At 60.6% G+C, this 24,232-nt stretch overlaps 3 protein-coding genes across 9 annotated transcripts; 1 reads left to right on the top strand and 2 right to left on the bottom strand.

The window, feature by feature from the left end:
* Nucleotides 1–151: 151 nt before the first annotated feature.
* Nucleotides 152–7,134, bottom strand: TBC1D10C (TBC1 domain family member 10C). Of its 6 annotated transcripts, none has more exons than XM_014844712.3 (10): nt 7,012–7,134; nt 6,568–6,740; nt 5,734–5,833; nt 5,396–5,503; nt 5,203–5,309; nt 4,892–5,006; nt 4,120–4,185; nt 3,806–3,995; nt 1,955–2,109; nt 152–1,652 (listed from the first exon to the last, which is right to left on the bottom strand). In XM_014844712.3, exons 2-10 carry the CDS (start codon nt 6,717–6,719, stop codon nt 1,305–1,307), a joined length of 1,341 nt encoding a protein of 446 aa, XP_014700198.1. In that variant the 5' UTR covers nt 6,720–6,740; nt 7,012–7,134; the 3' UTR covers nt 152–1,304. The 6 variants fall into 6 exon arrangements, with proteins under 6 accessions (XP_014700198.1, XP_014700197.1, XP_044618519.1 ...); XM_014844711.3 differs by having other exon boundaries at nt 6,994–7,104; XM_044762584.2 differs by having other exon boundaries at nt 6,568–6,834; nt 6,994–7,059.
* An 847-nt stretch (nt 7,135–7,981) lies between these two features.
* Nucleotides 7,982–11,256, top strand: PPP1CA (protein phosphatase 1 catalytic subunit alpha). Its single transcript, XM_044762588.2, has 7 exons — nt 7,982–8,140; nt 8,657–8,788; nt 8,940–9,170; nt 9,770–9,874; nt 10,297–10,520; nt 10,603–10,737; nt 10,813–11,256. Exons 1-7 carry the CDS (start codon nt 8,086–8,088, stop codon nt 10,921–10,923), a joined length of 993 nt encoding a protein of 330 aa, XP_044618523.1. The 5' UTR covers nt 7,982–8,085; the 3' UTR covers nt 10,924–11,256.
* On the bottom strand, nt 11,030–17,267 carry RAD9A (RAD9 checkpoint clamp component A). 2 transcript variants are annotated; one of them, XM_014844714.3, is made up of 11 exons: nt 17,075–17,241; nt 16,918–16,988; nt 16,321–16,449; nt 15,785–15,899; nt 15,597–15,696; nt 13,587–13,696; nt 13,380–13,489; nt 13,231–13,295; nt 13,002–13,139; nt 12,047–12,257; nt 11,030–11,958 (listed from the first exon to the last, which is right to left on the bottom strand). In XM_014844714.3, the coding sequence occupies exons 1-11, from the start codon at nt 17,106–17,108 to the stop codon at nt 11,863–11,865; spliced, it is 1,179 nt and encodes a 392-aa protein (XP_014700200.1). In that variant the 5' UTR covers nt 17,109–17,241; the 3' UTR covers nt 11,030–11,862. The 2 variants fall into 2 exon arrangements, with proteins under 2 accessions (XP_014700200.1, XP_070344366.1); XM_070488265.1 differs by having other exon boundaries at nt 13,231–13,489; nt 17,075–17,267.
* Nucleotides 17,268–24,232: the final 6,965 nt, after the last annotated feature.

Genomic DNA, 24,232 nt, shown 5'->3' with positions numbered 1-24,232 from the left:
TCCCTCCCCTGCTGAGCCTCAATTTCCCCCCAGGAGACAGTGGATCTGGGTCTGGAACCCCATGATTCCCTCCTCCAGGCTCCTGGGGAGTGGGATGGTCTTCCCCGGACCCAGGGCCTGGCCAGTCACAGAGTAAGTGCCACAAGAACATACGTAGAGTGAGTGTATTCTTGCACCCGGTGGCTCTGTCACTAGGCCATTCTGAATCGGTGGTCTGACGGGTGGCCACGCCCATGTTCCAGCACAGCCATTGGGATGGGCAGACTGAACACTCCACCATTTAAGTGCGACTTCAGAAACTTTCTCCCGGCACCCCCGAATCCTGCTGTGCCCCCCACCCTCCACTCTTCGGGGAAGGATGCTCAGGGAGGCAGGACACCGGGAACGGGCACTGCAGGGACACAAGCCAGCATGGAACCAGCCCCGTTCTCCTGGCGATGGCTCACGTCCCAGGCACCCCAGGCACCCATGGGGGCAATTAGAGAGTGTGGGAGGGGGTTTCCATGGCGGCAGTCCCAAGGGGGTGCAGCCGGGCTCAGGGAGGGGGCAAGGGCCAGTGGGACCTTTCTCCTTTGTCTTGGCACACTAGGCCTTTGTTCTCGCTGGCTCTCTCTGTGGACAGGACCAGGACCATGGGTGGAGGGCGGACTTGGATTAGAGTCTACCCACCCCTGGGTGTCCCGAACCAGTGGCGCAGGGGGCAGAACAGGGGATAGAATCCCACTTCTAGGGCCAGCATCCACCTGGGGGGCCCTCCTCCTACAGGTGCGGGAGCCTTACCTGCCCCCAAGAGGTTGGGCAAGGCGGCTCACCACTGGTTCCTGTTGCTGGTAAACACCTGCCAGCAGCCAATGGGCAGCCTCGGGTGTCCTGTGGGAACCAGGGCTGGACCAGGAGAGGTGGGGCTGTCGGGGTGAGGGCGGGAGAGGAAGGGGCCTCTGGTCTCGGGTTTGGGGGTGGAAGGCATTTGATCCAACTCCATCCAGGCTTCTGCTCAGTCAGACTTTATTCCAGGCCTCCCAGGAGCCCTTTGGGGTCCCCTAGCCCGGCCAACGACCTTAGCGCCAGCTTGATGCTTGCAAGTGCCCAGGCTCCAGGACAGCTCCGTGGGCAGATGGCGGGCCTGGGTCCCCCAAATCCTACCCCTTCCTTCATCCCTGTGCCTGATACAGTCCGTGCGAGGGGAGCCGAGTCACCAAATCCCAGCCTTAAAGTGCAGTGCCCATTTGTGAGGCTGGCATCAGCCCTTCAGGCAATTGGGGCTGGGGGACACTGAGTCCACGGTCCCTTCAGAAGCAGGACCTTCAGAATCGGGTGTCCAGGAAGGAAGTGGAGCCTCGATGAGACCTGGAGGGGCCTTCGATAGGGGGGCCCCGGGACCGAGTCAGGAGCCCATGGAAAGTCTTGCCTCGGGTCTGGGGTTTGCGCCGGGGCGGCCTGGGCTCCTCTGGGGGCTGCACCACAATTCGGGGCACCTCAGGCCTGGTGCCTCCCCGCGCCCCTGCCAGCTGCTGGGCCTCAAAGATGGCTTGAGCCCCGGGCAGGCGGGCCTGTGGCCGTGGGGGTGGCCCGGACGCCGACTCGGGCAGCTGGGCGAGCTGGGCTCTGATCTGCCGCTGCAGGTCGTGCTCGGACAGGGCCACGCTGTGCACCTGTGGGGAGCGGTTGGTACTGAGTTTGCCTGGACCGGGGGAGGGCAGGAAACCATGAGGTCCTGACGAGGGCGGGCAGCAGACAGCCCCAGGAAGTGGCTGAGGGCTGAGGGGCTGACAGACAGCCTCGCTGAGGGAGTCATAGAAAGCCACTGGAGGCCTGGGGTTTTCACATTCTCTGCTGCTCAGAGGACAGGGAACTGAACCCCGGTTCTCAGTCTGACTTCCCACTCTGGGACTCAGTTTCCCCAGCTGTGCAGCAGGGGCTGGCCCATTGCAGAGGGCAGGCAAAGGGCACTGACCTGGGACATGAAGGCCTCCTCCTGCAGCTGGGCTGGGGGGATGGTTCGCAGGGCACCGAGTGTCTCCAGGAGCCCCGGGCAGGCCAGGCGCTGTTCTGCAGTGCCCAGCGCCAGGCGCACCAGCGTCAGCCCCACACGGAACAGCACCTTCACACCTGCAGGCAGGGGCTCACTCAGTGGGGGACCAGCCCTGCCCCTCCTCACTTCCGCACCTGAACCTGCCCACAGCCAGCCTCTGCCCTCCTGCTGCTCTGCAGCCTTGACTCAGGCCAGGAGCAACGACTGAGAGTGGGGTCGCAATGTGGGGGCACCGGTGAGTAAGTCTCAGCAGGCGCAGACACTCCTGGGCAGAGTGGCCTGCAGGAGCCAGGCGCTACTGCCAACCTCACGCCAAGCCTTGTCCCTGGGCTTCAGCTCCTCGTTCCACACGGAAGGGCCAGGGGTGCCTGAAGGCCTTTCCAGGTCACATCTGTGACTGTCTGATTCTAGAGAGATTCTAGGCAGAGCTCCCCACCCCTAAGCCAAGAGCATGGTGCACACGTGCACACACTCACGAACGCACACGCACGTGGGTGTGACCTTGGGCCATTCCCAGAGCCTCAGAATCCCTTCCTGACAGCCTCAGATCAGCTGAGAAGAGTAGTTAGGGGACCAGTGAGGTCTAGTGACAACTGTGACTTGTAAAGGGCCAATAGCAACTACGAATGTCACCATGATTATGAACGGGAGCCTGGAGCAGTGCTGTCCGCGGTGGAGAGGGCAAAGATGGCTTAGCCACACTGACTGGGCCCTGCCCTGCCCCGCCCTCGAGGTCTGAGGCTGGAGGGAAGGTGACGCGTAGATGGCGACTTGGACGCTCATGGTCAGAGCTCTAAGCCAGTCCGTGGTCCTTTCCCAGTGGGCTGGGCCTGGAGCTAGCTGGGCACATAGCAGGTACTCAATAAATCTAGTGATTGATATCTACCATTTTTTAGGTGCAACCGCCAGCATTCCACGTGGACCAGAATGCAGGTGGGTTACTGATGGGGTTACCGAGCCGGGGCTCCAAAGACCCAGAGTCTAGCTCAGCTCTGCCCCGACTCGCCCCCACTCTCGGCCTGGCCCTGGCGTCCACCTCTCTGACTATTCCTCTCTCCACGCACCTCCCACGCCATGTCATCTGCAGTCTGAACCCTGTGGACAGTGTCCTTCCTGGCCTCCCACCCTCCACACCGCCCCTGCCCATTTGCCTCCTCCGTGGAGCAGCCGGAGCATCTTTAAAAACAGCACGTCCTCCCGCCGCTCCACTAACACTCTGTCACATCCCCTGTTTTATTTTCTTCGTGGCACTTATGACAATCTATAAATATCTTGTTAATTTGGTTACCTCCTATCCCCACCCCCAGCGGAATGTAGGTCTCGCTCACTCAGGTAGGTGGCCCCCAGTGTCCAGAGCAGTGCCTGCTACCAGCGAGGGCTCACCTGTGGGCCATGCCCCCACTGTGCCCAGTCGCTGAGCCCCTCCATTGCTGTGGTCTCCCCAGCTCCTGCTCCATCTGCCTCAGGGGGAGCCTCCCCAGACCCAGCCCAGCCCCACGCAGAGCCTGCCCTCCCTGTGGTGTCTCATCACAGCGGGCAGGAGCCACCATTCACTACCGTGGTGATGTGCGGCCAGGGGCTGGGCTGTCTCCCCGGAGCTGGGCAGGGCGCCATCACCCTTGGCGCACCCAGACCCAGGGCCAGGATTGGCAGTGGTAGGCGGGGCAGAGCACAACTGGCGTGCTTACTTGGTGAGCACCTCGCACCCCAAGGCTCCCAGCCCTGGGCACTGCGCCCCCTACCACCACCCGCCCAGCCAGCCACCCCACTCACCCTCGCTGAGGAAGGCGTCCCAGACACGCAGCACTGTGGGGAAGGGCAGGGAGCGGGCGAAGAGGCACAGGAACCACTCGGGCAGGTAGAGCAGGGGCCCGACGCCCACCTGCTGCAGGTGCTTGTGCACGCGCGGGAGCAGCCGCCGCAGCAGGGCCATGAACACCTCGGCGTCCAGCTGCACGGCCTCCTGCGGCCACACCCATCAGCACCTCCACTCCCAAAGCCCAGCCTCTGTCCCCTGGGTCCCCAGGCCGCCACCCGCCTGCCCAGCCCCTCCCCCTGTACCCTCTGGCCGCATCCCAGCCTCTCACCATGTGGGGCCCGTAGTAGCCGGGGAGGTAGACCTCGCAGATCTGTACCAGGCACCAGAAGGCCTCCTGGGGGCAGGGCACAGGCCGTGAGTGCCCACACAGAGGGGACCATGGAGGGGACTGCAGGGCAGGGGAAAGGGGTGCAGGAGAGGACCTAGACACCATCTGGGGTGACTCTGGAGCCAGGAGCATGCACTTAGTGTGGGGGAGCGGTTACCAAAAGCCTCCCCCACCCAGATGGAGGCCAACTGATGGGTTTAAGGGGTTGGAAGTCACAGGGCTCTGGGTGTTGAATTTGAGGGTCACAGGGTTGGGGCTCACTGGCCAAGGGTTAGGAGGGTCTCGAAGTTCAAATCCTGGGTCCCTGGGGTTATTGGGGTCAGGGATCACAGGGTTCAGAATCAGGAGTTATGAGGTCAAGGTGAGAACGCCAGACTCCTGGACCACTGGGGTAAGGGTCGGGGTCAAGGGTCCCAGGTTCCCAGTGTCAGGGTCATTGGGTGTGAAGGTCACTGAGGTTGGTGGTCATGAGGCCCCGAGTCACTAGGACAGGATCTGGGAGTCAAGATCCCAGGTCCCTGAGGCCAGAGTTCCTGGGGTTGGAGGTCATGGGTCCAGGACATAGGATTATTAGGTCACTAGGATTGGGGGATCAAGAGTCTTGGGTCCCTGAAGTCAGAGTCCCTGGGGTTGGGTGTCATGGATCACTGGGTCCCACTGGGGCTGAGGGTTCAGGGTCTCAGGTCCCTGGAGCAGGGTCAAGGGCACTCACCTCTGGGGGCAGATGCATGAGCAGCACGGCAGCCACAGGGCCCTGGGCCTGGCAGTAGCCCTGTTCAGGCCGATACAGGGTGTAGGCCTTGAGTACTTGCAGGAGCCCCTGCTGCCTGTGCCAGAAGACCCCATTAGGGGCCAGTCCTCTGGGCATCCCTTCCCACCCTCTTGCAGCGTCTGCCCAGGCCTCAGCCCCCTGGGCCTCGCTGGGTCCCCCAAGATGCAAGGATATAAAGTGGGGTAGGAGACTGGGCCGAAGCGCCTGGGGGTTGTGGGGCTGGGGGGCCCTGGGCATCACTGGCTTCGTACCCATGACCCTGGGGTGACACAAACATCTCATGCAGAGGGAACTGGCGGTGCAAGTCCCTGCCTATGGTCTCCATCCACTGTGGGTCTCCAGGGGCCTCAGCCAGTTCCTGTGGGTGGGCAGAAGATGACTATGAGGGCTCAGAGTGATGAGGGGCTCTGGGAAGGGAGGCAGGACCCCTGCCAACCCCCTTACCTGATAGGTGCCAGGGCTGTTCTTCTGACACACATGGGCCCCGCACAACAGGGGCCAGCACCGGGCCCGCAGGGCCGAGGGGATGCCTTTCCGGCACTGCATCTTTACCTGTGGGTGAGGCCAAGGGGCCCCGTTAGGCCGGCCAGGCTAGCCTCCCCTGCTCCTGTCGGCAGGCCCCAAGCACAACTTGTCATTGGGCAGGGGCTGGGGGGCACTTTGGGTGGTAGGGAGAAAAAGCAGGAGGTGCGGGAGACAGGATGGGTGAATTTTGCCAGGGCATGGGCGGAGGCAAAGGGAAATGAGCCAAGGAAGCCTGGGTGGGACCACTGTCCCCTCACCTTCTTGTAGCGCCGAGACATGGTTTTCTCCCAGTGAGAGGTCATCTCCACCCACTTCATCTCCCGCTGGCGGATGAGGTCTGCAGGAGGGTGACCCGGTCTGGGGGGCACACGGCACAGACATGCAGGTGCTGGGCAGCCGTTACCTAGAGCCCATATCTGCCATCCTGCACGCTACCTGGGTGAGTCCAGGTCCTGGCCCTGGAGATCTCTGGGGAGCCCTGGAGGTGACCTGTCACCCAGGAGTTGCCAGTGGTTGTCATGGGGACAGGAAAGAAAGTGGTTCCAGTGCGGGCGGAAACAGGAAAGACTGAAGGGGTGTGTAGGTGTGTGTTGGGGGAGGGTCTAGTTGGCTGTCCCCCAGGATAGGGACACAGACAGCTCACAGGGGAAGCTGGGTGGACAGAGCCCTGGACTAGAAGACAGGAGTCCTGAGTTTGAGTCTGGTTCTGGCTCTGATCTGCTGTGTGACCTTGGGCAAGTTCCTACCTGTCTCTGGACTTGTTTTTCTGTCTGTATATTGGGAACGGGTGAAGGTGGGAGAAGAGGTTTTATGATTTGGATCTGTGATTCCTGGGCCAGAGATTAAAAGGGGAAGGGTCAGCCCTAAGGGTGGGTGCAAACCTTCAGAGGTTGGGGGTAAAAGAGATATACAGGGACAGCCTACCCCTAGCCCTGCCAGCCTTGGGATTCCACCTGGAGCCTGAGGAGGGGTGGCACTGGCTGAGTCCCTAGGCCCCAGGACTCTTGAGGTTGGGCCTCACTCTAGAATTCAGCCCTCAGACCCCATCCTCAATCCCAGTACCCCACCACCCCCATTCCTGCCCCACTTACCCTGGCTCTGCCGAGCTGCCCCCAATGAAGCCATAGCGATCAGCCTGGCGATATGGGCCGGGCCCACTCAGCTCTGAGTCAGACCCCAAAGAACTGGAGTCATCCTGCAGCTCGCAAGGCTGCACGAGGTCCTCCCCCAGGGCCTGGGCCATGGTGCCCCCCGATGCCACAGGCTGCAAGACGTGGGGAGAGCCAGTGTGAGAGGCAGCTCCTGGCCGGCCTTGGGCCTGAGCTCCCATCCAGCTGGTCCCCAGCCTGAGGGCCTGGCTGTAGGGTCAGAGGGGGGAGGTTTCAGGGTATTTCACCAAGCTCCTTCTGTTCTCTCTTCTACTGGGGGGGGGCTAGGCCCCGAAGTGGCAGAGAGGCCAGGCCTCCGTACAGGAAGTAGCCCCTGGCCCAGCCCCCGTCCCCACCAGCCCAGCTTACCTCCCAGTTGCACCTCACCTCCTCCTCTCACTTCCTCCACAGCCGCAGCTTCAGCAACCCACTGGGGGGCCCCTCCCAAGTGTGGGGGGGTGTCCCCCCCTTCCTCCCCGAGGCTCTTCCGGCCTGCCCAGTGCCCCTGGGCCATGGGCTCCTCCCACCCTCCCCGTGGGCTCGGTGGCTGCAGGCTTGGGTTCCTGTGCTAGGGGGGTTGATGAGGCCAAGGTCTGCAAGAGCCAGACAGACCAGGTCATCTCCAGTTTTGAGGTTACTGGCATGTAAAACACCCAATTCGGGGTTCCTATAAGAATTATTTAATGTTTATTCTTTACAAAGTAATGCTTTTAACAAGCACACGATGCAGATTATGATGGGGCTTATAAAAAAATAATAATTAGTGCGCACCACAGGCAGTGTGGACCAAAATGGGCTCGGAGGTCTGCGGCAAGTGTCTGGGTCAGGTCAGTGTCTGGGGGCCACAGAGACTCAGGAGGTAGAGGTCCTCCGTGAAAGTCAGGCCGGGTCTTGGACCAGCCCCTTGCGATCGCTAAAGCTGTTTCCTTTTCTGCACTTCGAAGACTTAATCCCCAGTCTTTGGGGAGACGGTTATCAGCGTGCTCACACCGCCCTCCCTCCCAGGGCAGGAGTGGGCAGGACTGTTTAGCTTTTAAAAGAGAAAAACAACTTCTACAGTCCTTCCGGCCCCAGATCCTCCCCCAAGAGACTGGGTGATCCCCAGAGGCGGGGCCAGACTCAACCCTGCCCCACGAAGCCCCGCCCACCGAGCAGGCCCCGCCCCAGGCACACGGAGCCCCGCCCACAGTCGAGGCCCCGCCTCCCGGGCCTCCGGCGCCCCTGCGCTCGGCGTCCGGCGGAGGCGCTAGAGCGCTGGGACAGCAGGCGAGGCGGGGCGGGGCGGGGCGGGGCGGGCCTCGGGGACGGGCCGGGCGGGGCGGGGCGGGCGGCCGAGGAGGCGGGGCGACGGGCCGGGGCGGGCCGGGGAGGGCGGAAGGAGTGCCAGGCCGGAAGGAGGCCGCGGGAGGGCGGGAGGCAGGAGTGGGCCCGGAGCTGCTGGGCCGGAGCGGCGGCGCCGCCATGTCCGACAGCGAGAAGCTCAACCTGGACTCTATCATCGGGCGCTTGCTGGAAGGTTGGCCGGGGCGGGGGAGGTGGGCGCCCGCCGCGCCCTGGCCCCCAGCCCGGCCCGGAAGTGGCGCGCGGGCGGGCCTGCGGCTCCCAGGGCCAGCTTAGACTGGGCGGGGACGGGCCTCGAGGGCCGCGGCCGTCTCCCCTCGCGGCGCGCCTAGGAGGTCTGGGGCCGCTCCGGCACGGGAGCAGCCCCCTCTCCTGGGCCGGGGTCGCACGGGGTGGCCGGGGCTCTTGGGATGAGGGAGCAGCCGGAGAAACCTAGCCTCCCCCCCCCACCCACCCCCGGGAAGGGGTCCTGCTATGGGGTTTCCGTGGCAGTCCCCTCGAGTGCCTGGAGGGTAGTTGGGGTTTCGTCCTGGGAGGCTTGAGGCGGAGGTCCCGGGAGGCCCAACAGCAACAGCTGCCCCTGAGCAAGGAGGGGCCTGGGAGCCTCCAGAAGTGCCCCTGGGGCCACCTGTGTCACCCACCCTCCTCCTGCCTGAGGGACGAGGGTCCTGACGTCCCATTCCGCCCCCAGTGCAGGGCTCACGGCCTGGAAAGAATGTACAGCTGACAGAGAACGAGATCCGTGGTCTGTGCCTCAAATCCCGGGAGATCTTCCTGAGCCAGCCAATTCTTCTGGAGCTGGAGGCGCCCCTCAAGATCTGTGGTGAGCCCCCTACCCAGGCTCCCTTGCTTCTTGAAAGTGGCACTGGCCTCCCAAAGTCCCTGGATCCCTCTTTTCTTGAGCCCAACCCTGGCCCGGGATTCAAGTCTAGACCTTGCGCCTAGTGTTGCTGACCCGGTTCCCTGGGTCACAGGTGACATCCATGGCCAGTACTACGATCTTCTGCGGCTGTTCGAGTATGGTGGCTTCCCTCCAGAGAGCAACTACCTCTTCCTGGGGGACTACGTGGACCGGGGCAAGCAGTCTTTGGAGACCATCTGCCTGCTGCTGGCCTATAAGATCAAGTACCCCGAGAACTTCTTCCTGCTCCGCGGGAACCATGAGTGTGCCAGCATCAACCGCATCTACGGTTTCTATGATGAGTGTGAGTGGGCTGGGTGTCTGGGGCTGCCCAGGTCCTGAAGAGCTCCCTCCGCTATTCGGTGGGACCCTCACCTTGTCCTGGTGGTAAGGATATCATGTCTGGCAGATACCTGCTGGACTGTGAGCTCCGTGAAGGCAGGGCCCTGCCCTCCTGGCCTAGGGCCTGGCACTCAGGAGGGGTCTGTGAATGGTTGCTGACTGAAGAGCTGACCATATTCTAATGCAGGGCCCTGCCTGGTGACACTCCCTCCAGTACATCCGTTACTTAAGCACATAGGATGCCTATCTGGACCGGACTGTGCCGGCCAGAAGCTGAGATAAACCAGACCTGGTCTTGGCCTGGCCCTGCTCCCTGCTCACGGGTGGGTGCCAACCCTGAGGCTGTTCCAGATTGGAACTTGGGGGTCCCTGTGGACCCAGCTGCTCTAGAACCCCTTAGAATGCTGGCAGGCAGTGGGGTGGGGGTTTTCCTTCTTGCTTTCCACTCTCTTCTCCCAGCTGTGTCTAAACAGCCCACAAAATGTCCTGGAGGGCCGAGAGACCCAGGCTGAGGGTGGAGCACCCAGGCCTCTTCACGAGCCATCTCCTTCCTCTGGGCAGGCAAGAGACGCTACAACATTAAACTGTGGAAAACCTTCACCGACTGCTTCAACTGCCTGCCCATCGCTGCCATCGTGGACGAGAAGATCTTCTGCTGCCACGGAGGTGAGGGCGGCTCTGGGGCACCTGCTGAGGGAGTGCTTGGGAAGGAGGAGCCCGGCCACATCCCCGGGGGACTCGCGATGGAGCTGTTAGTGCCTGGAACAGCTCTCCCTGGGGTCCGGGCTTGGATATCCCTTCTTCCAGGAAATGCCCCGCACCCCAGTCTTAGGCTGTACTCACTCCCCCATGGGGGCCTCAGCACGGAGCGTGGAATTCACTTGTCTCGTTTCTCCAAGGAGCTCTGACTCCTTAAGGGCAGAGACTTGAAGAGGCAGAAGGTGATGAGTTCTGCCTGCCTGGGCTCCCAGGAGACCGCCAGGTGGGGGACGGGGCCGGCAGAGGCTGACCACCAAAGGCTTTCTGGAGGAGGGGGTCCTTGTTGTGATGCTTATTTGAGGAAATGACCTGCCCTCTGCACCCCCCAGGGCTGTCGCCCGACCTGCAGTCCATGGAACAGATTCGGCGTATCATGCGGCCCACAGACGTGCCTGACCAGGGGCTGCTGTGTGACCTGCTGTGGTCCGACCCGGACAAGGACGTGCAGGGCTGGGGCGAGAACGACCGTGGGGTCTCCTTTACTTTCGGGGCTGAGGTGGTGGCCAAGTTCCTGCACAAGCACGATTTGGACCTCATCTGCCGGGCGCACCAGGTGGGCTGGCAGCTCTGGTCCGGTGGGAGTGGGGCCTGGGCAGCCAGCACCCGCTGAACTAGCTGCCCCCATCCCCCTCCAGGTGGTGGAAGATGGCTATGAGTTCTTTGCCAAGCGGCAGCTGGTGACACTCTTCTCAGCTCCCAACTACTGTGGCGAGTTTGACAACGCAGGTGCCATGATGAGCGTGGACGAGACGCTCATGTGCTCCTTCCAGGTGGGAAACGGGAAGGAAGGGGCTGGTGGCCCTGTGGCTTGGTCCCATGAGCCTGACCAGCTTTGTCTCTCTTAGATCCTCAAGCCCGCGGACAAGAACAAGGGGAAATACGGGCAGTTCAGTGGCCTGAACCCTGGAGGCCGGCCCATCACCCCACCCCGCAACTCCGCCAAAGCCAAGAAATAGCCTCCGCGTGCCCGCTCTCTACCCCAGCTGGTGGATTATACAGAAATCATGCAGCCGTGGGGGTCACGCGGGCTCCCCAGGCCCATCGTCACGGGGAACACGGAGCCTTGGTGTATTTTTTTTTTAATGAATCACTAGCAGCGTCCGGTCCCCCAGGGCTCCCTCTGCCTGCACCTGTGGTGGCTGCGAGCAGGATCCTGGGGCTGAGGCTGCAGCTCAGGGCAAAGCAGGGCCAGATTGTGGGTCTCCAGCCCTGCTTGGCCTCACGGCTGGCAGCTGGACCCCGGGACAACCCATCTGGTCTCTTGAATAAAGGTCAAAGCTGGATTCTCACTCTGGCCTCTGTCTCCCTCGTCCCAAACACCTGGGCCTGGCAGCCCTTCTGCCTGGAGCCACTTGACAGGGCAGGCTTACTGGGCACGAGGCCCCAGCAGGGCAACTCCAGCCACACGTTCAGGTCCACAGGGGTGCTCAGAATTCCAAGCCAGGGCCAAGTGTATCGAGAAAGCAAGAAAAATAGTCTGTGCCAGCCACAGCGGATCCCAGAGGTGTGCCCAGAATTTAAGGAAGAGAGATCATGATTGGCAGGGAAGGTGGATCAGCAGGGGCCAGCAGCCCCATTGTGATTTTTTTTCTTAGGGAGGTGGGCTTAAGAAGGCAGGGGTCTAGCCCTGGCCACATGGTTGGAATAAGAAGTGAAGGACCTCCTGTCAGGTGGCAGCTCAGTGCCAAGCCTGGGAACAGACATGATTGGTTGGGGGTTGGAGGGCCAGTCACCAATAGCCGGGCGGGGCCTGAGGAGGCAGCAGGACCAGCCAGCTGAGCTTTACCACCCACCAGGGCGGAGACCCAGCCCTGCCCCTGGCCAGTGCCGGGGCAAGGGGAGGCTGTGGCTGCATCTCGCCCAGGGCCTCTTGACACAGACTTGAGGATGTCAGTTCAGCCTTCACCCTCGCTGTCTTCAGCAAGCACAGGTCTGGGGCCCTGGGGAGAGTGTGCAGGGGCCAAGATGGAGCCAAAGAACAGGGAACGGAACTGGAAGGAGAAAAGAGGAAGCTGAGTGAATTTCTGGAGGCTGCTCCCTCCTGGCCTCCCATCCCCTGCCTCCAACTCTGGCCCCTACCTTCTTGGGTGGGGGAGTCCCAGGCACTGTACTGGGCTCGTCTTCGTCTTCCTCCTCCTCTGAGTGGGGGCCAGGGCTACAGGGGGGCTGGAGGCCAGGTGGAAGGGAGAGGGAGGGCAGTGCCCGGGAGCCCTCACAGCCCACGGTGGTTTCCATGGCAATCATATAAGAGTCAATGTCGTCATTGGCAAAGTCATCCAGGAGGGGTGTGCTGCAGATAGAGATGGTGTCATCGATGAACAAGGAGAGAGGAGGGGGTACAGACACAGAGCCCCAACCTGGAAGGCTCAGAGAGGGCTGCAGGGAGCTCTTGATCACTGGTGATCTCTTGGTTTTACTACTTCTTGACTGAGTTGGAGGGGAGAGGATGCAGGGGGGGTTAAGTGGCGGCTTCCTGGAGGGGGTGGGCCTGGAATCCGTTTGATCAGAGTTCAGGTAGGGGCCTGAGGGAGGCATCCTGGGGACAAGTTTAGCTCAGCTGGGGGAGGGGAGCAGCAAGTCCTGTGAGCTGGGCCACCCAGGGCCTAAGCCCCCACCTTCCCAGGGGACAGGAGCTGGAGAGCACTGGAGCCCAGGGACATGCTGGGCGGGGGGCCAGGCCAAACTTCCTCTGCTTAAACTACACTGGGCCCATCCTCCCCAACCCACCTGCCCTTCCAGCCACCTGCTTCCCCCACCCCAAGCAGCCCCCTGCCTCCCGGCAGCCCTTTCCCTCCTTGGCCTTGGGGGAGACTCGAAGGGGAGGCCTCAGCCAGAGAAGGAAGCCAGCCCGACCTTGGGGACACTTCCCTGGGTGGGAGGGCTCTGCGAGCACAGCTGACCAGGAAGGCCGAGCCTGCCGGCTGGAAGCCATGAACACTAGGGGCTGGGGCCTGACAGGAAGTGTGTGTGGGGGAGGTGCAGGAACTGGAGGAGCGGGCTCAGGTCAGGGTGCACGGGGTGGGGGGGCCCTCACCTGTGCGCCTGGAGCTGCGGCGCTGGCCGGCAGAGCTCCGGGGAGCGCAGGTCCTGGGAGTGCGGGTACGGCTCCGAGAGTGTGGCCAGGACAAAGTGGCCGTTCAGCAGAGAGTCCTCAATGGCAAAGATGGCTGGCCTGGGCAGGTGATGGGTCCCCGCAAGGTCAGGGCCCTTCAGCTCCTGGCATCCCAGAGCCCTCCCCTCCCTGTCCTGAGGCTGGGAATTACCTGCCCGGAGCATCGAAGTGAATGCTGAGAGACAAGTTTGCTGACTCCGCGAAGCTCAGGAGCCCCTGGGACGGGAGAGGCAGAGCGGTGAGGCCAGGCCCTGGGCAGGCCGGGAGGACAGGGTGGTGAGTGTGTGCGGGGAGCCTCACCCGGAGTTCCTTGAGGCAGAAAGTGATGGCCACTCCTTCTTGGGCCTGCAGCTGCTGGAAATCCTCCTCCCCGATGCTCATCTCAGTCACCATGGCTTTGACGGTGCTGTCTGTGGGGGCAGGGACAGGAGAAACCAGGGCCTCTGGGCCCCGCCCCCTCCCACCCCAGCTCCCCTCCCTGTCCCAGGCTGTGTCCAGCTCCCTTACCTGCCTCCTCCTCCTGGTAGCTACGCAGGATGACCCTGCGGCCATGGCCAATGCCCAGCGTCACTTCGGCCAGGGCAGGGGGGAAGGGCAGAACAGCCTCCCCTAGGACCCTGTACAGAGGGCACAGCATTACAGTCGTGTGCCGCATAATGACGTTTCAGTCAGTCACGATGGACCACATGTACGATGGTGATCCCATAAGATTAGTCCCACGTAGGCTAGGTGGACAGTAGGCTATACCATCTAGGTTTATGTAAGTGCGCTCTATGATGTTTGCACAATGACAAAACCACCTAATGACACACATCTCAGAACAGATCCCTGTCGTTAAGTGACGCGTGACTGTACACCCAAGGCCCAGCCCTGCCCAGTGGCTTTGCTCTCCGAGGACCTAAGGCAGGGCGGCAAACACACACCAGCGTCCCATAAATGCCGTGGGCCAGGCCTAGCATGCGCGCGGGCAGGAGGACAGGCCCCTGCCCCATCGAAGGCTCCCAGGCTGCTGTGGGAGAGAAGTCCACTGCAAGGGAGCGGGCAGACAAGAGCGGGGCTCAGAGAAGGCAGCAGGGGGGATGGGCTGTTTGCACTGGGCAGGCAGTACCTGCCCATCCACGGGTGGGAAACCACAGTCATGCTGTCCCTATAAACTCGGCCCTCAGAAAAAGCCCTGAAATCCTTTGCTTTTAGGGAAACACACTGACAAATATTTACAGATGAAGTAACATCTGGAATTTGCCTCAAAACAATTGGGACAGAAGCTGACATCTGCTTTTATATGTATTTGAAGGTGTCCCTAAGAGAAAGAGCAACAACTGCTCACTAAAAAAAAGAGAAAAAGGGGGCTGGCCTGGTGGCGCAGTGGTTAAGTGCGCACATTCCGCTTCAGGGGCCCAGGGTTCGCCAGTTCGGATCCCGGCGGGGACCTACGCACCACCCATCAAGCCATGCTGTATGGCAGGCATCCCACATATAAACCAGAGGAAGATGGGCACGGATGTTAGCTCAGGGCCAGTCTTCCTCAGCAAAAGAGGAGGATTGGTAGTGGATGTTAGCTCAGGGCTAATCTTCCTCAAAGATGAATAAATAAATATAAAAGTTAAAAAAAAAAAGAGAGAGAAAGAAATAGCCTCAAATCCAGACTAGAGGTGACAGCCTTCCTGCTTTCTCTACCTGAAGGAGTCCTGAGCAGTGCTATCTCAATAGAACGCAGAAGGACACACTGTCAGGACCCAAAGGGACCTTCGGGTTATCGCATCCTACGCCTAGCAAAAGAAATGAACGAGCCCTTGGGCCACTTAAATGCAAGCAGCGTCCAGCACAGGGCAGGAGGGGAGCCACTCCTCTCTGTGGTCTTCACCAGGAAACTTCGCCTCCACTGGAGTCCCCCTCTGGGGTCCTGCACAGCCTCTAGATGCTCTGGTTGTCCGGAAGGGCTCCACCCTACAGCTGCTTGTGCAGGCAGGCGTCGTGGACCATGACCTCCCCACTCAGCCTCCTGCCTTGCCGAGGGACTCCTCAAGGCTGGAGCCCAGGCAGGTAGGAAGAGAGGCTGCCCTTGAACGGGGAGCATTCCCAGAAGGATGACCAGGCCAGAGAAGAGTTTTGAGCCCCTGAGCCACAAAGATTAACAAGGGACTTTCAAGGCTGCTCAGGCCAGAGAAGATATGAGGACAGGCCAGAGACCTCCTCTCGAGAAGAGGCGTCAGAATGACTTGAAAGTCTGAGTGACCAGAAAGCCAAGCTGGACCTCTGGGGTGGAGAACACAGGCTTCTGAAGACAGGGAGGCGCGTGAAGGAAGGGAGTACCCTGCTCGTCCTCCACTCCAGCCTCTGCCCTTAAAGAGCCAGACAAGGACCTGAATGAGAGCAAACTGAGCTGGCTGGACTCTTTGAGGTTCACAGAAACCCTGCAGGGAAAATGCAGAAGGCACCTTCCTTAAATGGACCCTCGAGGCCCCAGGAAGAAGAGAGGGACCCAGGGCTCAGCTTGCGGCCAGGGCGCGTGCTCACCTTGCTGGGGCACGGAGCACGTGGGGGCACAAGGCCGGGTCGAAGACAGCCTGCAGGGACTCGCAGTCCTGGAAGGACAGGTTGTGAGTTTTCCTCACCCCTGGATGGGCAGAGAGGGTCTCAGTAGGCCTCGCCAACCTCCACCCCCACACCCCAGGGACCCCCTGGCCAGCTGGCTGCCCACTCACCGTATTTGCAGTGCAGCTGGACCACCAGGCGGCTGCTCCGGCCATTCAGGGAGATGCAGCATTTGTCCACAGTCTTCTCCAGCATCGCCAGAGAGCGGAAGACGGACAGGAACGACTGGGTGGGGGAAACATATTAGCCCAGTGCTGCGCCTCCACCAGCCAGCTCTCATGTCCCCTGTAGGCCCTGGCCCATCACCAGCTCAGCACTGTTGCACCAGGAAAGGAGCTCCCGCAACATGCAGGATGTTTACACACGTCCAGGCCCTTGCTCATGCTGTTCTCCGTATCTGAATGCCTTGGAAGACATGCCTGAATGTTACCACTCTCTCCAGGTCCCTGGCAGAATCAGTACCCCTCTCCATACCCCCATGACCGTCTGTGGGTGTCTTTACCAGGCCCCTCACTGCATTTTGCACTGCATTGCTCTGCACAGTCTCTCTCCCCAGTTAGTATCTACTCAGTGCCTGAGAGCAGACGCACTGCTGGTGGGGGTTGGGGGGCAGGGGTGCATTGCACTAGTGAGGGAAGGGTCTCACCTTCATCAGGATCTTACAGCGCAGGGGGTCCTGACCAGAGGTGGCCACCTGGTACTGCTGGAAGAAGAGCGGGGCAAAGAGGAAGCAGGCATAGGCCGAGCGGGAGGAGTTCACCGTCCGGAGGGAGAGCTGGGCCAGGAGAAGAAGGGGGAGGGATGCGGTCAAGGGGCAGCGACAGGCCCAGCCCTCTGGTCCACTTGTGCTCACACACTTGCCCTAATCCCCTCCAACTCCACCATCACCTGTGGACATCCTCCCTTCTCCTTCCAGTCAGCGGGTACCTTCCCCACGAAGTCTTCCCCGAGTCCACCTCAGCGCTGTTCCCATGGCCAAGGGCCCTACAGAGCCGTCAGCACTCTTGCTACCTTTCCCCAAGTCGCCCCACCCGCCACTGGGCATTTCAGGGAGGGCAACTGCTCTCAATTCACGCACTGGCCTGGGAAGATGACAGGGCCCAACGTGAAGCCCCAGCGGCCGGGCAGGAAACTGAAACTCAGCAGACACTCTGCCCACCGGCCCCCGCCCGGTGGAGGGGACTCGCCCAGGTTAGGGCCTCCCTGCTGGCATCCCAGCCCTCCCCACATCGCAGCCCCTCACCCCGTCCTCCAGGGGCTCCAGGTAGAGCTCGTCCCCGATGCGGGACAGGGAGTGGACAGCCTTGCCCAGCACTGCGGGGAGGAGAGGAGAAACGGGGGTTAGGCTGGCGCCTCGGGCCGTCACACGTGTCCCCGCCCCCCGGCCGACCCCAACTCACCCTTCACGTTGCCGCCCGTGACCAGACACTTCATGCTGCCCCAGCCCGAGCCCGGGCCTGGCCTGCGAGCGGGCTGAGACTGGCGGCTGGCCCCCTCCGGGTCTCCCCCGCCGCCCGCCGCCGATACGGGGGCTCCCTTCCCGCGCGCCGCCCCCGGCGGGCCCGCCCCCGCATCCTCATTGGTCCACACACCCGCGCCTCCGTCACGTGAGAAAAACGCTCGCCCGCCCCGCCGTCACGTGACGGAGTTGGAGCGGGGCGGGCCCTGGTCACGTGAGCGGGGAGCGCCCGGCGCCGGCTGCGCTCGCAGGTCCCCGCAGTCCCGGCCCGCCCCGGCCTCCCGCGCCCCTGGGGACCCGGCGGCTGCGCCCGCGAACGCGGGGAGCACAGAGGACGCGGCCCGGGACACGAGGTGCCGCTGCGGGGGAGCGAGCCCTGGGCTCGGAGTCCTGAGCCGTGCGGGCCCGCACTCCTGGGTCACTGATTTAGGACGGATTTCCTGGGCGTCATCGGGGCGACCGGGTCGAAGCGAGACCGTGCGCACCCAGTCCGGGTCGGGGACTCGGACACTGGCAGCAACCAGCAGCGCTAAAAAGAGACTGAAGCAGCTTGCTGCAGGATCCCGGGGTGGGACGTTGCCGTTCACTCTGGCTTTGAGGATCCTTCGTTGAGCCTTGAAGAACAGAAGATTCTCCGGGTAGAAGGGGGCGGAAGGGCTACCTGGCACGGGAAGAGCGAGAGTAAAGGCTCAGCGGGGGGCTTTGCCCTTGGAGGCGGAAGTGGGTCTGTGAGCCTCGCAGAGGGGTGGGGGCTGCCAAGCAATGAGGGGCAGTGCTGCGAAGCGCTGGAAACGTTTCCTGCTTATGGGGCCGTTTGAAAAAGACTCCGGGACTGTGCAAAAGGAGGGGTTCATCAGCGGGGAGGTCTGCCCCTTGCCCAGGGCCTCAGTCCCCACGTGTGTAAGGTGGGAGGGAATCACCTGCACGGGCTCGCTGACCTCCAGTCCCCCCGCACCAAGGTTCTGTGTAGGACCCTGGGCATCCCTGCGTTCCTGTAGGGCCGGCCTGGTCTTGCCCCTCTCGTGCCGTCTACGGTGAGTAGGCTGTATTTGTCTGCGGGCCCCCTTGCCCTCTGGCTCCTGGCCTGCAATTCTGGACCCTACTCTGTTTCTCCTCCTTGCTCTCAGCCGGCCCCTCCCTAGAGCACCGGGGTGGGGGGCGGGGAGTAATTCTTCCCTTCCCCCTTCCCGGGAGGAGAATCAATGCAAATGACACCACCTCTATCCAGGCATTTAGATCACTGGGAGTCATCCTTGACAGCAGCCTCTCCCTCACCCCACAAACTGCGATCCTTCCGCAAGTCTTGACTGCTCCACCTCCCAAGCAGATGGCCACTTTGCCCTCCTCTTCCATCTCCCCGACTGACACCCTGGCTCAGGCCACTGTCATCTCTCAGCTGGAGGATGTAAGAGCCCTCTGAGTGGTCTCATGCCTCCAGGCTGTCTCCTCCAGTCCACTCTCTGTATGACACCAAAGTGACCTTCCTGAAACATCTGTGTCGCACCTCTCCCTTGTTTATTTTTATTTTCTTTTGAGGAAGATTAGCCCTGAGCTAACATCTGCTGCCAATCCTCCTCTTCTTGCTGAGGAAGACTGGCCCTGAGCTCACATCCATGCCCATCTTCCTCTACTTTATATGTGGGACGCCTACCACAGCATGGCTTGCCAAGCAGTGCCATGTCCGCACCTGGGATCTGAACTGGCGAACCCCGGGCCGCCGAAGCGGAAGGTGCGCGCTTAAGCACTGCACCACCGGGCCAGCCCCCTCTCCCTTGTTCAGATCCTCCAGTGGTTGCCGCCTACTACATTTGCCATAAAATCCAAGCTCCTTACCCTGAACCTGCAAGGAGCCAGCCCACCCATCTTTCCTGTCTCTGGCTTTCCTCTGCAGCCGGCTGGCCCCATCAGTTCCCTGAACCCACCTCATCCTTTTCCACCTTGGGATCTCTGCACTGCTGTTCCCACCACTTGGGATGCTCTTCCTCCCTCTCATATGCTGGCTCCTTCTCTTCCTCAGGGCTCAGCTTCAGCTGCCCATCCGCAGATAGGCCTTCTCTGCCCCTGGTGCCCCCCGTCCCCAGACTCTCCAGCTGAGCCCTTGCTGTATTATACGCAACACTTAACCACAACTCAACGTTCTTTCCTACGTGTATCTACTTATTTAATGGCTGTCTTCCTCGTGGCTATGTCAGCCCCGTGAGGGCAGGGAGTATGTCTTGTTGCTGGACCCACCCTGTGCCTCACACAGGGCCTGGTCCTCAGTAGATGGTCACTAAGTGTGTGTTCAGTGAATAAATGTGTGATCCAAATGAAGCCGAGTTGCCCCCAGTCGCTTTTAGCACGCAGCTGTGATGAGAGAAACAAATCCCGCTTGCAGCCTCTGCCCACAGTGCCCCTCTTCCCCAGGCAACAGCTGTCCCCCCACGGTCTGTCAAAGAGACAAAAGAACCTAGCATTAGCTACTCTCGTCCTTACCTTTCCTCCTCCTCTCAGAATCTCTCTCCCTCTCTTTTTATCCCCGTGTGAATCAGCGTAGCCTCCCCGGCAGCTCCACGCCTGCCCCACACCATGACCTGCGCAGCCCGACTGCAACAGGACCTAAGACGCCAAAGCTCCTTGAAAGGCCAGCAGGGGAAGCTGAGAATGACCATATGGCCGTGCCTCTGCCTCTGACCCCCGCGGGGCTGTAAGGTCCTGTGGCCTTGAGGTCTTTGGAACGAGGCCCTGGGGAAAGGGGGAGAGACGTAACTCTTTAGGACTTTTTTTTTTAAAGATTGGCACCTGAGCTAACATCTGTTGCCAATCTTTTTTTTTCCTCCTTCTTCTCCCCAAAGCCCCCCAGTACGTAGTTGTGTATTCTAGTTGCAGGTCCTTCTGGTTGTGCTATGTGGGACGCTGCCTCAGCATGGCCTGATGAGCGGTGCCGTGTCCATGCCCAGGATTCGAACCGGCAAAAAACTGGGCCCCTGAAGCAGAGCACGCGAACTTAACCACTCGGCCACGGGGCCGGCCCCTCTTTAGGACTTTTAATGTCTTTCTTCAGTCACACACACACACACCTGCCAAAAGTCAGGAATCACCTCACCCTTCTGAAGGGTTCGGACACCAGAAAAGAGCGTAGAGCTGGGAATCGGAGTCCCGGGTTTCTAGTGTGTGCTTCAACATGACAAGCTTTGTGACTTTATACCAGTGTCTCCCTGTCTCTGTGGTTGTTTCCTTGTCTGTATAATGTGGTTGGTAAGATGAGATGCCTGTTGAGGTCCCTTCCAACCTTGACACGCCATGATCCTGAAGGGGCCCCCCGGCTTCCCTGGGCCCCTCATCTGGCCACAGCCCTGGAGAGGAGCTGTAATTGGCTGTCCTGCTTCCCCCAGGTCGGGGGGCTGGCAGGGAGCTCTCCAATCTGAGGCCAAGAGCCTCTTCGAGCTTGCAGTTGGCGCAGCCAATAGCACCTTCCAGGGCCAGAAGGGAGGATGCGCAGTAGGGGACGGGGGCCTCGAAACCATCAGGGACCCTTTGTGTTGGGCAAGGGATGGGTCTAGGGACCCAAAGACGATGTGCGGTCTGTGCCAGACTGGAGCAAGTCGAGGCCCTTCTCTGGGCCTCAGTTTCCTCCTTGATGAAATGAGTCTGTTGGATGAGAGGCTCCCTCAGGATCCTTTCAGACCCAAAGTTCTCACAGTCTTTGCCACTGCCCCGTTAGAGGTGGTTTCCTACAAATGCTTGAGGATGTAAGCATGTGGGAATGTGTGTGTGCGGGGGGCAGATATGGAATGGGGGAAGTGGTTACCGTATCAACTCTTAAAATAATTATCTGTCGGGAAATTTCCTTTCAGCCACCATTTCTCACCAACTGGTTGGTCTTGAAGTCGCAGGAATCCCCAGAGCTCAGTAATTCATTCATTCAATGCATATTAGACACACTTTTCTAAGTTCGGGAAAGAGAGTTCAAGACAAAAATCCTCACTCTTGTGGCTTCCATTCTGGGGCAGAGACCGACCAGAGGGAGTGGCCTGTGCCGAGGCTCTGATGGCAGTCTGCTGTGCTGTGCACACACAGACAATGGTATTTGTGGGTTATTCTGGGGTAACCAAGCGAGCCAGGCAGCTCTGAGCTGCTGGGGGCACTAAGCTGGCAGAGTGCTACTTGCGCACGTGTCCTGCGTTTGTGGCATACCAGGTGCCACCAGACCCCACAGGCAAGCGCTGCCCAGGCCTTTCCCGTTCCCCAGCATTTCTCCCAGCAACCAGAACAAGTTTGGCACGTAGCAGTGGTTTCATAAGCATATGTGGAAAGACTGAAGAGTATAGGATTCAGAGAGGTTCCAAGACTTGAACTCAAGTTGTCTGTCTGTCTGGAGGACAGTGGGGTTCTAGGCACCAGCCTGCCCGCATCTGAATCCTGGTTCCATCGCTTTCAAGTTCTGTACAAATGGACGTGTTGCTTATATTCTCTGAGCCTCAGTTTCCTCATCCGTAAATTGGGGGGGGGCAATAACAGACCCTATCTCACAGGGCTGTCGTGAGGATGAACTCAGCCAATGTTTATAGAGCTCTTAGTACACACCGTCAGTGTTGCCATTGCTGTGTCCTACCACCTCCGTCCTCCATCTCTGGAGAGTACCCTCACAGTATCCTAGGGCCAGGACCGGGGTTAAAATAAGTCATTAGTGTGGACAAAGCAAGGGTGAATCGAGGAACCTGGGAGGAAAGTCCCCCCCAGAGAAACTTTAAAAAGAAAAGGCCTGGAGCCCGGGGACTGGAAAATACCCTGAGGACTCGGGTGGGGACAGGAGGGGAGGCTGCGGCTGCTGCCACCAGCCCATGCCTCCATTGATTCTGGGTCCTCGGTGCCCTCTGCCTCGTGAGGAGAATGTGAGGCCTTGCCGTCCTCGCAAGCTACCGGAGGCTGGCATGAGTAACGGCTGTGCCCACACTGCCGGGCTCCACGCGCAGACGAGAGACAGGTCTCTTCAGTCCGCAGGGCTGGAGGTGGAGGGGAGAGGGGATGGAATTTTTTAAACCCACAGCGGGGATGGGAAGGGGAAAGCTCCGGCTTGTTCACCACAACCTGGCATGCTGCAGTTACAGGGCCCCCTTTGAGCGCGAGTGAGGTAAGTTTAGGACAAATCAAAGGCAGCGTGCTTCGCCCAGCGGGGGGGACACCGATGGAACTCATTACCCCAAGATGTGGTCTCGGCTGGAAAGAGAAATAGCTTCACAAAAGGTTTAGATAATCCATGGATGACAGCTCCATTCATGGGTTGGAAGGGAAAGGAGGCTGTTCGGGGCCCGCTGGCCCCTGGGGAAGGCATCGGGGAGGCTACCTGGCCTCCCTCAGACCACCCCTCGGGGCCCCTGTTGGAGGCAGGCTCCGGCCTGCAGGGACCCAGGAGGCAGTGCCGTGTTCCTGCAGGCTGGGGCCCAGCCTGAGTCCCCAGGCCCTTTCCTTAACCGCCCCAACACTCGCCATCCTCTGTTTGGGGAGACAGGGGCACCATCAGCTCTGGGGAAAGCATCTACCCGGGCTGTCCCCTGAGGGACCAGCAGAGGGAGACAGACACCGCATCCAGTCCCAGCTCCCAGAACAGAGACCAGGCTGCTCTGCCTTGCATCGGGCAAGCAAGCGACTGTGGGCCCCAGCTCGCTGCTGCATGCTGAGCTAGGCACCCGAGGAGAGAGGGCCCGAGAAGCCATCCTTCTTGGCTGAGATGGGCTTCCTGCAGTGGAGGGAGGACAGGGAAGACCTCAGGGAACCGAGGGCAGAGCAGGGAGAAGGTCATTAGTTAAGAGGGCGGCGGCTCTGGAGCCATCTTGCCCTCTATCCCAGGAGAGCAGGGTGTGGGTCTCTGTAGGTCCACACTGTTCTTCAGGGCAGTCTGCACATATAGGAGGTGCTTCCGAAAGCTTTGAGGGGTGACTGAACCCCAGAGGTCTGAGTGTCAGCTCCCCCCCTGCCTCGGTACTGGCTCCAGACCAGAAGTGGCTTTTCCCTTTCTGCCACTCAGATTCTCCTCAGGGTCTCTAGAAGTCTTCCCTGACAGCTCCTCTCTCCTCTGACCTCTCCTTTCTCTGCACCACAGCCCTTGGCACACCTTCTTGAGTTCCGGAGTCGCTACTTCATTTAACAAATTTTGCAGTGGTCAGAGGCTGATCCTGACGAATGCTCAGAGTGCTCTGTTGAGGACCACGAGGTGGACCTCAGAAAGGTGCCTGTGGGGGCCGGGGAGGGCTGAGCTCTTCACAGACCCAAACCACCCACGCCTTGCAGACAGATGGGGCCGGCCCCTGCACACCAGGATCCGCTGGCTCCTCCCATTCCTTCAGGGCTCACACTGTTCCCCTTCAACACACCAAATCCCTAAGAGGAGGCTGTCTAGGATGCAAGGTCAAATCCTCTGGACTCCTTCATTGTTGGAGGAGAGATGAGCAATGGCCCCTAGAGAGTCTGTGTCTGTGCCCTGTGTGGGGAGTCAGAGTCGGGGTGATGGGGACGGGCCTCGGGAAGAAGGCAGAATGAAAAGAACAGAGAAGGTGGGGACATGTAGACATGGGGGGCTTGCAAGGGGGAGGTGGCAGACTAGAGAGGGGACATCATTAGCAGAGACAGGAGGATAGGGCATGAGGGGCCGACAAGAATAATATTTACCATTATTGGGTGCTAAGTGCCAGAGATTTTACTTGCATTAACTCAGTCATCCCTTATTCTAAGGAAGGTACCATTATCGTCATCCCTGTTTTATGCAGGAGAAAACTGAGGTGTGTGTGGGGGGGGGGTCAAGTGACTTGCCCAAGGTCACTTGCCCAATGGCCCCAGGGAAGGTGCTGTCCATCCTCTGACCCCTGGGTGAGTCCCCTGAGGAACCCAGACAGTCTGGAGAAAGCCGTGAGAAGCCTGAGGGAGGGAGGCGGGTGGGGAGGGAGGGGACAGAGCGGGAGGAGCCGGTAGTGACTCAGCAGGGCAGGATAAGGATCTTCCAGCCCAGGGAGAGGTAACCCCACTCCTCTGCCAGGGGAGACGGAGTCACGGAGCCCGCGGCATGGGTTGGCCAGGGCAATGGAACATCCTGAGAGAATGGCGGGGAAAGCTCCTGGCGGGC

This window comes from Equus asinus, chromosome 17 (assembly GCF_041296235.1).
Source record: "Equus asinus isolate D_3611 breed Donkey chromosome 17, EquAss-T2T_v2, whole genome shotgun sequence".
NCBI lineage: Eukaryota > Metazoa > Chordata > Mammalia > Perissodactyla > Equidae > Equus > Equus asinus.
This window is presented reverse-complemented; position numbering and strand designations above follow the sequence as displayed.

Coding starts and splice junctions, on each gene's coding strand:
- TBC1D10C (XM_044762584.2), bottom strand. CDS start 6,806: ATGGGAGCTCAGGCCCAAGGCCGGCCAGGAGCTGCCTCTCACACTGGC. Junction 4,186..4,891: donor TCATGCATCTGCCCCCAGAG/GTGAGTGCCCTT, acceptor CCCTGCCCCCAG/GAGGCCTTCTGGTGCCTGGT. Junction 3,996..4,119: donor GCTACTACGGGCCCCACATG/GTGAGAGGCTGG, acceptor GTGTGGCCGCAG/GAGGCCGTGCAGCTGGACGC.
- PPP1CA (XM_044762588.2), top strand. CDS start 8,086: ATGTCCGACAGCGAGAAGCTCAACCTGGACTCTATCATCGGGCGCTTG. Junction 9,875..10,296: donor GATCTTCTGCTGCCACGGAG/GTGAGGGCGGCT, acceptor TGCACCCCCCAG/GGCTGTCGCCCGACCTGCAG. Junction 10,521..10,602: donor TCATCTGCCGGGCGCACCAG/GTGGGCTGGCAG, acceptor ATCCCCCTCCAG/GTGGTGGAAGATGGCTATGA.
- RAD9A (XM_070488265.1), bottom strand. CDS start 17,108: ATGAAGTGTCTGGTCACGGGCGGCAACGTGAAGG. Junction 16,989..17,074: donor CACGGGCGGCAACGTGAAGG/GTGAGTTGGGGT, acceptor TCCTCCCCGCAG/TGCTGGGCAAGGCTGTCCAC. Junction 12,258..13,001: donor CCGCAGCTCCAGGCGCACAG/GTGAGGGCCCCC, acceptor CTCTATCTGCAG/CACACCCCTCCTGGATGACT.